At 49.3% G+C, this 12,827-nt stretch overlaps 1 protein-coding gene across 1 annotated transcript; it reads left to right on the top strand.

Annotated features, from left to right (window-relative positions):
• The first annotated feature begins 629 nt into the window (after positions 1-629).
• HOXD4 (homeobox D4) lies at positions 630-12,232 on the top strand. Its single transcript, XM_050751810.1, has 5 exons — positions 630-2,667; positions 3,813-3,838; positions 5,930-6,043; positions 6,299-8,258; positions 8,801-12,232. The coding sequence occupies exons 4-5, from the start codon at positions 7,826-7,828 to the stop codon at positions 9,133-9,135; spliced, it is 768 nt and encodes a 255-aa protein (XP_050607767.1). The 5' UTR covers positions 630-2,667; positions 3,813-3,838; positions 5,930-6,043; positions 6,299-7,825; the 3' UTR covers positions 9,136-12,232.
• Positions 12,233-12,827: the final 595 nt, after the last annotated feature.

The raw sequence follows: 12,827 nt of genomic DNA, 5'->3' as shown, positions 1-12,827 counted from the left end.
GTTATTGTCTAAATATACAGAGTAGGCTGTGTAATTTTATCTTTTTGTGTAGGCCACAGTAAAGGTTGCAGGCATGTTTCAGTCACCAGGCTTCATCACCATTTGTTCAAAGAATGTCTACCTAGCCCTGGCTAGGTACCCATCACTGTTTCAAACACTGTTTCTCCTCAATCTTGTCTTCTCCTTACCCCATTCTCATAAAAAGCTCATCACAATTGCCTGGAAACTAACATGTACTGTGGTCTCCTCTCTCCTTCCCTCCCCTCCCCTCCCCTCCCCTCTCCTTCCCTCCCCTCCCCTCTCCTTCCCTCCCCTCCCCTCTTCCTTCCTTCTTTCTTTCTTTTCTTCTTTCTTTCTTTCTTTTCTTCTTTCTTTCTTTCTTTCTTTCTTTCTTTCTTTCTTTCTTTCTTTCTTTCTTTCTTTCTTTCTTTCTTTCTCTCTCTCCTTCCTTCCTTCCTTCATTTCCCTCCCTCCCTCCCTCCCTCCCTCCCTCCCTCCCTCCCTCCCTCCCTCCCTTCCTTCCTTCCTTCCTTCCTTCCTTCCTTCCCTTCCTTCCTTCCTTCCTTCCTTCCTTCCTTCCTTCCTTCCTTCCTTCCTTCCTTCCTTCCTTCTCTCCTGACAGAATCTAGCTCTGTTGCCCAAGCTGGAGTGCAGTGGTGCGATCTTGGCTTACTGCAACATCTGCCTCCTGGGTTCAAGCGATTCTCCTGCCTCAGCCTCCTGAGTAGCTGGGATTTCAGGTGCACCACCACGCCCAGCTAATTTTTGTATTTTTAGTAGAGATGGGGTTTCACAATGTTGGTCTGGCTGGTCTCAAACTCCTGACCTTGTGATCTGCCTGCCTCAGTCTCCCAAAGTGCTGGGGTTAGAGGCAAATAAAGATAGCTCTTCTCAACCCCTCAAACTATTATTATTATTATTATTATTTTACAGCTGCTCATCTGGTGCTAACCAGAATCAGAAACTATGTTTTGAAGAGTTTATCCATTTTTAAAAACAGATGCCATCAACCATAAAAGAAAAATATCTTTCTACATGGCTAATGAAACAGAAAAAGGAGAAATGGATGCCTTACAATCCAGGCTAATAACCCCCTGCTTTCTAGCTAATGACAGTCAAATCAGGAAATGGGTTTGGAAATGCATGTAGAATGGGTGGAAATTGGGATGCAAAGAGATCTTTGCATGAAGGGATCTCTTTTATGGGTTTCATGGGCCTTTCTGATGGGAACAGTTGCAACTGAATTTGATTTAGAAATCATATGTGTGTGTGCTCTACAAATCTCCACAGAACATCCATTATTTTCATCAGAATAGTCAAAACCACACATGTTTTTACACTGTTTGGTGGCAACTCTGGTGGGCTATTGAAGGGTGCTAGGGGGTCAGTTCTCTTTTTATTTATGCTCCTTGGTGGGAGCTGAGGGCATCTTTCCCTCTCTCTTATCCCCACCCCAGCCTCTTCCAAGCAGAGAATGCCACATTCTCCTAGAGAGCGGCTTCAGGCCCAAGCTGTTTCCTTGGCTTTCTCAGCAGGACAGCGGCAGTGTACTACTCCCTCTTCCTCTCTTAGGCTCTCTCCCTGGTGGGGGCAGCAGTGTGGGTGTGGAGGTAGGCCTCCTAAAACTCCCACCCAGTTTTGAGCCCCCAGAGCTCCTGAGCCTTAATCCCTGTGCTTGGAGACACTATGGGAAGTGGGGACATCTGACTTCCTAGGTTTGAGAGTCTCATTTGCTTCCTCACACCCTTTCTCCTTCACACCAGGGCTGTTTTATTGTTTTATTGTTTTACTTCTTTGGAGTTTTAGTTGCCAAAGATTCTAATGAGGCTATTCTCCACTTTCTCACTTTACCAAACCCCAAGTCTTGCTGTTTTAAGCAGTTTGGTCACTTGCAAAGGCTTCCCTTTCAGATCTAAGCAAATTATAGAAACCTCTAGGCATGTGGCTACCTTTGACTTTCTCCAAGCCCATCCACAACAATACCGAGGGAGCCAAGTGTTAATTCCAACTGCCACTCCCACCCCCAAACCCACCGAGCCTCTCCCTAACCACCCTTTCTCTATTGAAACTTGAACAAAATCTCAAATAACTTCCAACTTCTGTCATAAGCAAATAAGAAGTGGCTTTTGACCTTTCTCTATCACATCTAGAGCTAGAAAATTATTGAAATAAAGGGGTTAATGGTACTCACAGTGAATGCAGCCAAAGAATCATAAGACATGCCCACCAACCAGCCTTATCCAAATAGCAGTATCTCCCAACTTAAACAGTTTCTCTGAAAAGATGCTATTTGAAAAGTCTGGGGTATTGATATGAATATGACCTCCCTTGCATCTTGGATATTTGGAACTATTTAAATCTGAGGAAACAGTTGCAGCAAACCTTTATTTAGTGAATAAAAGTTTAAAGTCAAAGATTATTTATGGTTCTGTAGAGATGGGACCTGAGTGGCTATTTACGAGCACGTGATTCCAATAAACTTTGTTTTATGGCTTGAGAGTTGACAAGCCAAAATATAATTCCCACCATAAATTAGGTTAAGAGCATACAAGTGCAGATGCTGGGTTCCTGGAGCAGCAATAGGAACGTGAGAGGCTCCAGCCAGCGCCGGGCTAAGAAGGAGACAGTTCTACTCCCAGCTCCCCTGCCCACTAGGAAAGAAAAACAGTAAGTCACTTATTACTTTTTCCACAACAACTTCAGAGGTGGGAGATTTCTCTATTCCTGACTTTTCTGCCTAGGATGGGGATAAGTATCACCGAAGTTAATTCTAATTTTAGCCTAAACCTAAATTAACAAATAGAATAAGCATCTCGATGTCCTATGCCCTCCCTTCTGGATAGGGACAGTTAGGAATTGAGGGCTCTCACCTCACAAGAAGGACTTATTGCCCCTCTCCTCCCCATAAGAGCATCTCCTTCAGAAGTGGAATAAAACAGTGGTATTCTGGGTGGGGAAAGAAAGAGAGGATGAGGGTGAAGATGCTTTGTCCCTGAGATTTCTGATATTGCCTTCTTATAATAATATCAGGAAAGACTGAAAACTTGAAACTGGACACCAGCCTCTGGGAGGACCACTGCATATTAAGATTGTCTTCTGGGCTCTCAGCAGCAATCCTGAAAAATTGATGTCACACCCTAAGAGCTGGATAACAATCTAAAGCATTACCATTCACCTTTAAACTCATTGATTTTCCTCCTCCTTGGTTATCATTTGGGTCCTCATTTTTCCCCCTGGAAATTGCTCTTTGTTTTGAATTGAAATAGAAGTGGCAAGTCCCAGCCATGCCTGATTCTTCTTTGAGGAGGAGAAGACAGGTTTGGGGGGCACTGGTTGGGGCTGAGGAATTTGAAACCAACCTGAAGCTGGAATGGGAGGCTGAATTGCTCCCAGGGTGGGAGAGATAGGAAGCTGGGGTGAGGGGCAGATGGAGCGGCTACCCCTCCCCAGTGTACCTGCACCCACCCAGCCCGATTGCGAGGAAGGAAACACACAAAGGCCCATTTTCTCTTCGCTTCTCGTTTTCCCACTGGGAAAACCCTGTTACGGGCGACCTGACTCGGACCAAGTAACCAGTAAGGTTTTGCCCAAGGGTGCGTGGAGTGGGGGAGGCGATGGAGACGCGGCTCTCCTCTTGAGCGACTGCGGTCTTCGGCTCCGCGGAGAACTTTGCGCAGTTCCCGGGGGCGGGGACCTGAAGCAGGGAGGTCTGGGTATTGGTGGGGTATCTGGGCCTTGTCATTTTTCTGTGTGTTATGTTTCTGCTTTATTATCCTGTGGAAGTTAAGTGATCCCCGTTTTCATTGCAACAGGTTCAGGACCATGAGAGAGCGCCGCTGTAAGTACCTTCCCGCTTCTTCCGAATCGCGAAGAGGCGGTACTGATCGCGGGGAAGTGGTGGGCTAAGGGCCGAGCCAGTGGAGTGGGCGGATTTGGAAGAAAGGCCCTGCCTCCACCACCCCACCCCCACCCCACCCTCCATCCCCGGCCTCGCTCTGCGAGGTCAGTCCGCTTCGGGAGGTGGAGGCGCTAAATCGAGGTCCTGGAAAGCTCTTCTGGGGCCTGGTTCACAGACACCTGCCTGAGACAACGGTCCGCGGGGTCTCGCCCTTGTCTCCTTGAGCCTTCCTGGACCTTCGCGGCCTTTCCCTGCTCTGCACAGGTGCAGCTCCGCCAAGGCGCTCGCTTCTGTTAAGAGCTTGCTAATTAGCAGCCCGTCTTATTAGCGGCATCAAACCAACGCAGTAAACACCAAGGCAATGCAATCCCCTCCGCAACCCAACCCTTCTTAACCTGTTCTAGCCTGGCCAACCTTCTGTTTTTAAAAAAATTCACTGAAAACAAAAACTCAATCCTCTATGGCATGGGTGTGTTGAGCTACCCGCTTCTGAGCTTTACGTGGACATTCCTTCCCCGCCCCTCCCCCGTTCTGTTTGCAGCGGTGTGGGCCCTGGGCTTGGGACACTGGCTCAGCAAGGAGGGATACGGACCTTCTTTTCACCTCTGCTTCTCTGTAACTGCAGCTGGAGAATTTCTGCCCCAGAGGCGCTGGTGCTGCAAGGAGGCATAGGACGGTGGAGTGGGGTGGGTGCGGAGGGGTGGGGCCAGAGACTTGTGGGGTCCTTGGCTTGGATGTTTGGATCTTTCTGAGCTGCCTGTGCCGCGAAAGACAGGTACATTTCTGATTAGGCCTGTGAAGCCTCCTGGAGGACCATCTCATTAAGACAATGGTATTGGAGGGAGAGTCACAGAAAGAACTGTGGCCCCTCCCTCACTGCAAAACGGAGGTGATTTTATTTTAATGGGAGTTGGAATATGCGAGGGCTGCAGGAACCGGGCTCCCTTCTTCATGGTTGGAAAAGCTACGGCTGGACTCAGAGACAGGTTTTTTGGCCCCGCTGGACTGGGCAGTCTAGTCGACCCTTCGTAGGCTGTACACACCCTAGAAGAGCAGTTACCCCTATACACCAGGCTGGCTCAAGTGAAAGGGGCTCTGGGCTCCAGTCTGGAAAATCTGGTGTCCTGGGGACCTCCTGGTCTTGCTTCTCTCCTCCCCTCCACTGGCTCTGGGTGCTTATCTCTGCAGAACCTGCTCGCTAGCAAACCCACATTCGGCGTCCTGTAGCTGAACACAGCACAAAAAGCCCGAGAGATCAAAAGCATTAGTATGGGCAGTTGAGCGGGAGGTGAATATTTAACGCTTTTGTTCATCAATAACTCGTTGGCTTTGACCTGTCTGAACAAGTCGAGCAATAAGGTGAAATGCAGGTCACAGCGTCTAACAAATATGAAAATGTGTACATTCACCCCAGTCCCCAGCCGGCTCAGCAGGCTCCCTCAATTTGTCTGGATAGAGCCTAGGCCCAGTGTCCCAGGAAGATGGATACTTGGGAGTCCTTGGCATTCAGGGAAACTGGGGGGACTCTCCCGGGATAAACAGATTCTGCAGCCTTATAGCCCTTGTTAGAACCGGCACCCCCAAAATCCCTACGAAATAGGTAAAGTGGTGGAAGCAAAGGATGGGGAGATGTAGTGCCAGGCTTGAAGGGGAAGTATCCCTGCCCCACCCCACCAGGCCCAGGCCCAGGCTTGAAACTAATTTTTGAATTATGTTGGAGGTAGGAAGGGCAATCAAGACAGTAAAAAACAAAAAACTAACACCTTCAGCCTACAGTTAGGCAACCAAAAGCCCCATTCGAGCCAGGGCATCCCTGTTCCCCTGAAATCCATCCAGGCTCTGAGTGAGTCTGCGCTCTCCATGCCCTGAACTGAGGAGCAAGCACTGCACAGGGCCGAGGCGCTGGGGCGGGTGAAATTTGTGAACTTTTGTACTCTTGTGTGCTGCTGTCGGCAAAGCAAAAATAATGAAAGTTTGTGGTATGTTTGTAAATGATTTCGAATGACCCCTCGCCCTGCCCTTCACCATTAGCGCGCCGGCCTCAGCCCAAGGCGGCTCGGTGCCTGTGAGCAGCGCCTGCCTCGGGGTCTGCAGCAGCAGCCAGCAGCGGAACGGAGAGGCCAGCCCGGATCAGGACCCATGAAGGTAAATGTGCGACTTCTTGGAGAAGTAGCTTTGGCAGACAACCTGGCTTGGTCAGGCAGTAGGAAAAGGAGTGGACAGAGGACATTCCCCTGTCGCTTCTTTTTCTTCTGCCGCCAAGGACATTTGTTCTTTTCTGGAAAATACCACTTGATAAGGAGGGGGGCGGTATTTGGATCCTGGGGGAGGGGGTTAATAAAGCTGCTATCCTTGGGATGGATTATTTTTCTTTCTTTCTTTCTTTTTTTCTTTCTTAAGAAGAATATTCTGGTTGATCCCGTTCTTGGTAACCCTGACCCTGGCCGAAGAATGAGGAAACTCATTGCTTCAAATTGTCGCCAAGCCCATCAGGCTACCTGAACTGTTTCAGAAAGTACGGGTGGCTGCGTCCAACGGTGGTGGCTCAGAGGCAGAGGCTAGGGCCGGCAGCAGCCTAGGTACCTCACTCTGGGTGGGACCAGAGGTTGTAACGTTGTCTATATATACCCTGTAGAACCGAATTTGTGTGGTATCCATATAGTCACAGATTCGATTCTAGGGGAATATATGGTCGATGCAAAAACTTCATGTTTCTTCGGAATAGCCAGAGACCGAAGTGAGAAGTGGAGACTAGAAGCAGCCGGCGCTGGTCAGCCTCCTCTGTTTTATTACCTTGGACTCCAGGAGGATCAGCTGCGCCTAGTGACATAGAGCAGCCTTTTCCTCTCCGGAAGCTCCTCACCTTTAAACAGAGGATCCTCTGAGTGCTGAAAAGACTGAAAGAGAAAGAGAAAGAACAGAAAAGAAAAGAAAAGAGAAAAGCAAGCCTAATTGGTTGCATGGATGCAGGGCCAAAGGGCTAGGTTTTGGGGTACTAGGGAGTGAGGTGCAAGGCCAGCTTGCCCAGTCCCAGCTCTGCCCTCCAGGAACATGAGGTGCAAAGGTACCCAAATAGGGGCTTGCTTGTATTTGGGGCCCTCCTGTGGGAAGAAAGCAAGCTTCGAAGAAGCCCAGTGGGGAGCTCTAGGGTGCAATTTGGCAAGGTGGGGGTGCCCTTGCCACCATCCCAGCCCACCCCCAGCTACATGGGCAAGGGCAGCGAGGGCCCCCTGCTATTTTGGCAGGGCCCAGCTTTGGCTGGGAACCCCTGGGCCTGGGCACTGGTAGAAAGGATGGCGGTTACTCATTGCCTAATTTGATTCAAGCTGGCCAGATTCTGGTAACTTTTGGGTGACCCTGATGAAAACAAAGCCAGGACGGCGGCCTTTGTATGGCAGAGTCCCGGCTCCCGCCGGCTGCAGGCAGGGCAGGCAGGCAGGAACCCTCCCTGCCTGGGGCACTCTGCCCAACTCAAAGGCGACTTCGCCCACCCACCTTTTATTGCTCTGTACCCCAATAGGAGGATTCATTCTTCCTTGAGCTGTGCCTACTTGGTGTAGGTGGTGGGGGGGTTGCATTCAGCTGGGGGTGAGTGGAAGGGGTACGGAAGGTTGGCAAAATCAGTGGCAGACAAAGCTGGGATTACCTGAGGGGAATGGGGTGCTGGGGACTGGAACTACATTAATATCTGGCAGGGCTCTCAAATGTGCTACAGCTAGCTACTTGATTATACGTATGTTATTTAGTTAAATTTGTGAAAATTATGAGATGCTCACCAACCCGGTGATAAACTTGCTCCCTCGCCATTGGCTGGCCTGGTCACATGGCTGCCCAACTTTATTCAGTTGACAGCAAGTAGGAGGGCCCTATGGAAGGAGAAAAAAAGACAACACGAGAAAAATTAGTATTTTCTACCTTCTGAAATTAATGGTCATGAGTTCGTATATGGTGAACTCCAAGTATGTGGACCCCAAGTTCCCTCCGTGCGAGGAGTATTTGCAGGGCGGCTACCTAGGCGACCAGGGCGCCGACTACTACGGCGGCGGTGCACAGGGCGCAGACTTCCAGCCCCCGGGGCTCTACCCACGGCCGGACTTCAGTGAGCAGCCTTTCGGAGGCGGCGGCCCCGGGCCTGGCTCGGCGCTGCCTGCGCGGAGTCACGGACAAGAGCCAAACGGCCCCGGCGGTCACTACGCCGCCCCGGGAGAGCCTTGCCCAGCGCCCCCGGCGCCTCCGCCGGCGCCCCTGCCTGGCGCCCGGGCCTGCAGTCAGTCCGACCCCAAGCAGCCGCCCCCCGGGACAGCACTCAAGCAGCCGGCTGTGGTCTACCCCTGGATGAAGAAGGTGCACGTGAATTCGGGTAAGGCTCGGATCCAGGAACCTCTCTATCTACATCCCAGCCCGTTGGCCTGGGTCCCCTGGAAGGGGTTGCGTGTAGGTGGGGGCGTGTGTAGCTTCCGTGGGCGCCACAATTACTCTCCCCATAAATTTTTATAGCTGAGGGAGCAGGTCAGGACCATGTGGCTGGCTGCTCGGCTGTGGGCGCAAAAGGGGGTGGGGATGGGGGTGGGGTGGGGGAGGACTCCATTTTCAGAGCAGGGGGAAGGCTGTGGAGGAGCGGGGGATTTCCAAAATGCTTGAGGGTTCCGGACCTGGTGGTGGGCCCGGAAGAAGGAGCACATCTGGGGATCCCGCAAGCCTGGGGTATGTGGGTGTGTTTGAGGAGGTGGGTGGGAGTGAGCTTGTGCGCCGGGGAGAGGGCGGGAGGGAGGAAGCAAGCGAGCTTGGGAGCGCGGGGAGGGCCGCGGGCCTCGGGGCGCGCCAGGAAGTGAGTGGCGGAGGCGAGGGGCCTAACTAGTGGCCAGGCTCTGACCTGCCTGTCCTGTCTGTTTTGTCTCGCAGTGAACCCCAACTACACCGGTGGGGAACCCAAGCGGTCCCGGACGGCCTACACCCGGCAGCAAGTCCTAGAACTGGAAAAAGAATTTCATTTTAACAGGTATCTGACAAGGCGCCGTCGGATTGAAATCGCTCATACCCTGTGTCTGTCGGAGCGCCAGATCAAGATCTGGTTCCAGAACCGGAGGATGAAGTGGAAAAAAGATCATAAGCTGCCCAACACCAAAGGCAGGTCATCGTCCTCATCTTCCTCCTCATCTTGCTCCTCCTCAGTCACCCCCGGCCAGCATTTACAGCCGATGGCCAAAGACCACCACACGGACCTGACGACCTTATAGAAGTGGGGACCCTGGGCCCATCTCTCCCTGCGCACCAGGCTGAGCCGAAGCTGCGGGGGCAGGCCGGGCCTGCTGTCACCTCGCTGGGCTCTAAGGTACTGTGGGGTGGACCTGGGACAAGCAGGCAGCCCTCGGACTAGGTTAGCATCCTTCCCGAGGGCAGCCCCCTCCCTAGAGCCGGATGGGGGGGGTCGGGATTCTGTCTCTAAGTATATTATATGGCAGGAGCTACTGAGAACATAAAATATTGGCGAGTCATTAAACTCATGAAAATCACCGCTCTTGGATTTTGAATTTGCAAATGAAGGATGGATGCTGTATCCCAGTGTGAATTTGGACATTCTCCCCCACTCCACCCCTCCAGGGAGCTTTGTGGCCTAATAATGTGGGGGAGTTGAGGCAGAAGGTTGGCCACCCCTGTGCTAGGTGCTTTCAGTATAAGCCAGAGAGCTGGGTCAGGATTTCTGAACTTTCTGGGTTGTCTATGGAATTTCGTGTGATTAAAAATATATATATTTTGCTCCCAGTGGCCCCATGTCCAAAGAAAAGGGTCTAAGAAGGAAGTAAAAACGGGTTATTTTATGTTTAGATATTTGCTTAAATATTTATTTGTTGGGAAATGTGGTACAGAAATAACTGACACCTTCATGCCAAAAATCTTAAAAAGGTGAAAGGGGCTGAACTTCAGGGAGCAGAATCAGAGATATGTGCACTTACTTCTGAACTCCACCCCTCCCCACTCTCTGGAAATGTGTGTGTGGGGGGGGCCCTTAACCCTTCCAGAAGGAAGCAAAGGATTCACTCAAAGTTGTGTTCTTGAAAATATATTTCCACATGTTTTTTTCAGCACTGTGCTTACAACCAGTTCTGGGTGATTAAAGGAAAGGGAAAAAAAGCAACAAATGGTCCAACATTTTCCTTCTGGGGAAAGAAAACAAAACCTCTATGCACTGGGTGGTTAGATAATGACTGAATTTTCTGTTCCAACTGGATTCCAAATGCCCTAAATACCCCCATATAGCAATGTTTTACAGGAATTAGTGTATGGCCTGTGTAGGGGAGGGGCTGTGCGGTGGGGAGAAAGTGGGAAGGTGAGGAACTCTTGCTTTAAGAAGGAAAAACAAAAACAAAACCCTAATTGAATCTAGAAGTCCACAAAAGTTAGCCTTAGAGGTTTTTTCCCCCTGAAGTTTTAATTTTTTAAAAAACCAAATCTAAGGAAGTTTTCCTCAGCTCATTAATTAGAAGCAGAATTTGTAAAAGTATAAAAGTTTTCAAGCACTCATCTCTGCCTTGAGAATAGTGGTTTTTTAAGGAATCACTCTCAACAGGGGAGATGTCCTTTAGTTCATTTTTCTAAAATGCTGACCCTCAAGCATAAGGAGGAAAAAGTCAAAATTAATGACCAGAGTTCATATACTGAGATGAAACCAGTCTTCCCAAGGCCTCAGGCTCCAAAAAATGTTGTAGCTATCAAAAAGTGACCAAGGTGGGAAAGGGAGAAAGGATAAGCTTAAAACTTAATTTTAAAATCCAGAAGGGAGTATCTTTTTCAGTACTTCAAAAACACTTTAGAGGGTTTCTGTGGTAATTTAAAAAATATATGTAAGTGGGAGGGAAAAAAGAGTTTCTCTGTAGGCGTGTTCTTTGGCTGTGTCTCCTGAGAGCTGAGGGCAGGTATTCGCTGCAGTCTCTAGGCTGAAATTCTGCTTCTCTAAAGTGTCTTCCAAGCCTTGGTCTTTTGTATTAGACCCTGGGGACTGCTCTTTGTTCCTCCTTGGGGTGAGCCTGGCTCTCAGACTTGCACATGGCAATACTTGAATATCACCACGTCGGGATATTAAAGATGGATATTCCTGCATTATTCACATCATTGTTTCTATGACAAAAAGCACAGAGTTCATACATAGTCAAGACATCTTTTTTTCTGACGCCCTCACGTTGAGAAGCTGAAAAGGTATTTTACTGAAGTTCGGGTAAATTACAGAATCAGGTTCATCCAGAGGACAAATTTTCTATTCGATTAGCTGTATTTCAGCCGGGAGGACTGACCTCTAAACCCTTAACCTTTTGGACTCTAACTACCCTTCTCTTCTTTTTTCCTCTCTAACATGGAGAGCAGTCTTTGGATGTACCATTTGAAAGGAGCCGCTATCCTTAGGCAAATTGGAAAGTTGCTAAGCTGCTTTCCTAAAACTCAAATCTGTGTATACATTGAACCTTCTCCTTGGGAAGCGGAAAAAGGTATATATTTTCACAACATCCAACTACATATATATAATAGAGATTTGTTATATAGATTTTCCCCCACCTCAGAAGTTCAGGTTGCTCACCCCCAGCTTCATACCAAATGCCACAACGGTTTAACTGACTTCATCCCTGCCCCAGAGGAAAGCCAAGAAACATGTTTTCATAAGGAAAACCCAAGCTCCTTCTCAAACATAGCCCCACTACTTTGGAAAGTAACTTAATCAGAGAAACAACTTCTTTGTTTATAAGTCTCAGCTCTCCTTCTCAGCTTCAAGGGATTCTTTTGAAATGTTAATGGAGCCTGGATGGCCCAGAGTGCAGCCCCCAACCCTGAGGTCCCAGCCGGACCCCAGCATCCATTTGGGCCCACAGGAGTGGGCCATGGAAGGGGTAGGACCCGGCAACCACTTAGGGCAGGGAAGGAAATGGGTTTCCATCTGAGAACGTGCTTTGGAGAAAATTAGGTGTGGAAAGCCTCCAGTGCCCATTTGCTATTATTTGTTTCCAGTTTGTTCCTTTAAATATGAGCCAGAAGTGTTTGTGTTGGTGTTTTAAAAACAAAAACAAAAACCGCGTTGGGGTCCTGACTGGGGGAGGGGGAGAGTGAAGTGTTTGCTGAGGACGTTGCTCCTCTGACTCCCATCTCACTTTGTCCATCGCAGCCTTTTGTTGGGAGATGACATTGTCAGTCAGCCTATGATGTCTGTTCACACGAGATGCTTTTTTAATAGAATTGACCAATGTTTTGCTGCCACTGATTAAAGTATTATTTATACTAATTGTTGCTTGTAGTTTTGATGTAATTCATTGATCTATATTTAAAATAATAAAAAGTGTAGCAAAATCTCCCTACTGTTTGGTGCCTTAACAGAAGCATTCATTCTTTGTTAAGTCTTCTAAAAGCTAACACTTAACATAAACAATTTATTATTTTCTGCAATAAATTAGGCACCATTTTTTGGGGGGTGCCTAAAGTGTGAAGGTTAAACCATGTAAGGCTTAGCAATTCTATTAGTACCCCCTCCCTCATATACACATACTCCCAATTGGCCCCCATATTTTGTGAGCATTGGGAAGTCTGGGGTTGAATTCAGGGTGCAGAGTGTTGGGTGTTAATTTTTTGAAGAAAAAGAACTGCCCAGGTTAATAAGGGGATCCAGATTGGCATTCTGCTGGGCCCGGGCCAGCCCCCAGCCTCTTTTGGTCTGGAAGCCCTTAGAGGAAGTCTTTGTGAAGTGGTGGATGAGACACCTTACTGGTCCTCCATCCCCAATGCAGGGAGAGTGCGCTGGGTTCTGGGCCAACCTGAGGCTCCTGGGTGGCTGCTCTGACCTGACCCCCGGCCTCCACTCTTGGGCTTCTACTTTTCCGGTGCCGCTCAGCTCCTGCACCTGTCCCTCCTTCTCCCGCGCCCCCTCCATCCCTCGGGCAACAATAAACAC

The sequence above is a fragment of the Macaca thibetana genome, chromosome 12 (genome assembly GCF_024542745.1).
Source record: "Macaca thibetana thibetana isolate TM-01 chromosome 12, ASM2454274v1, whole genome shotgun sequence".
In the NCBI taxonomy this organism is placed as follows: domain Eukaryota; kingdom Metazoa; phylum Chordata; class Mammalia; order Primates; family Cercopithecidae; genus Macaca; species Macaca thibetana.
This window is presented reverse-complemented; position numbering and strand designations above follow the sequence as displayed.

Excerpts from the sequence above, each read along its gene's own strand:
- HOXD4 (XM_050751810.1), top strand. The coding sequence starts at position 7,826 with ATGGTCATGAGTTCGTATATGGTGAACTCCAAGTATGTGGACCCCAAG. Across the intron at positions 8,259-8,800 it reads GAAGGTGCACGTGAATTCGG|TGAACCCCAACTACACCGGT; the intron begins GTAAGGCTCGGA and ends TTTGTCTCGCAG.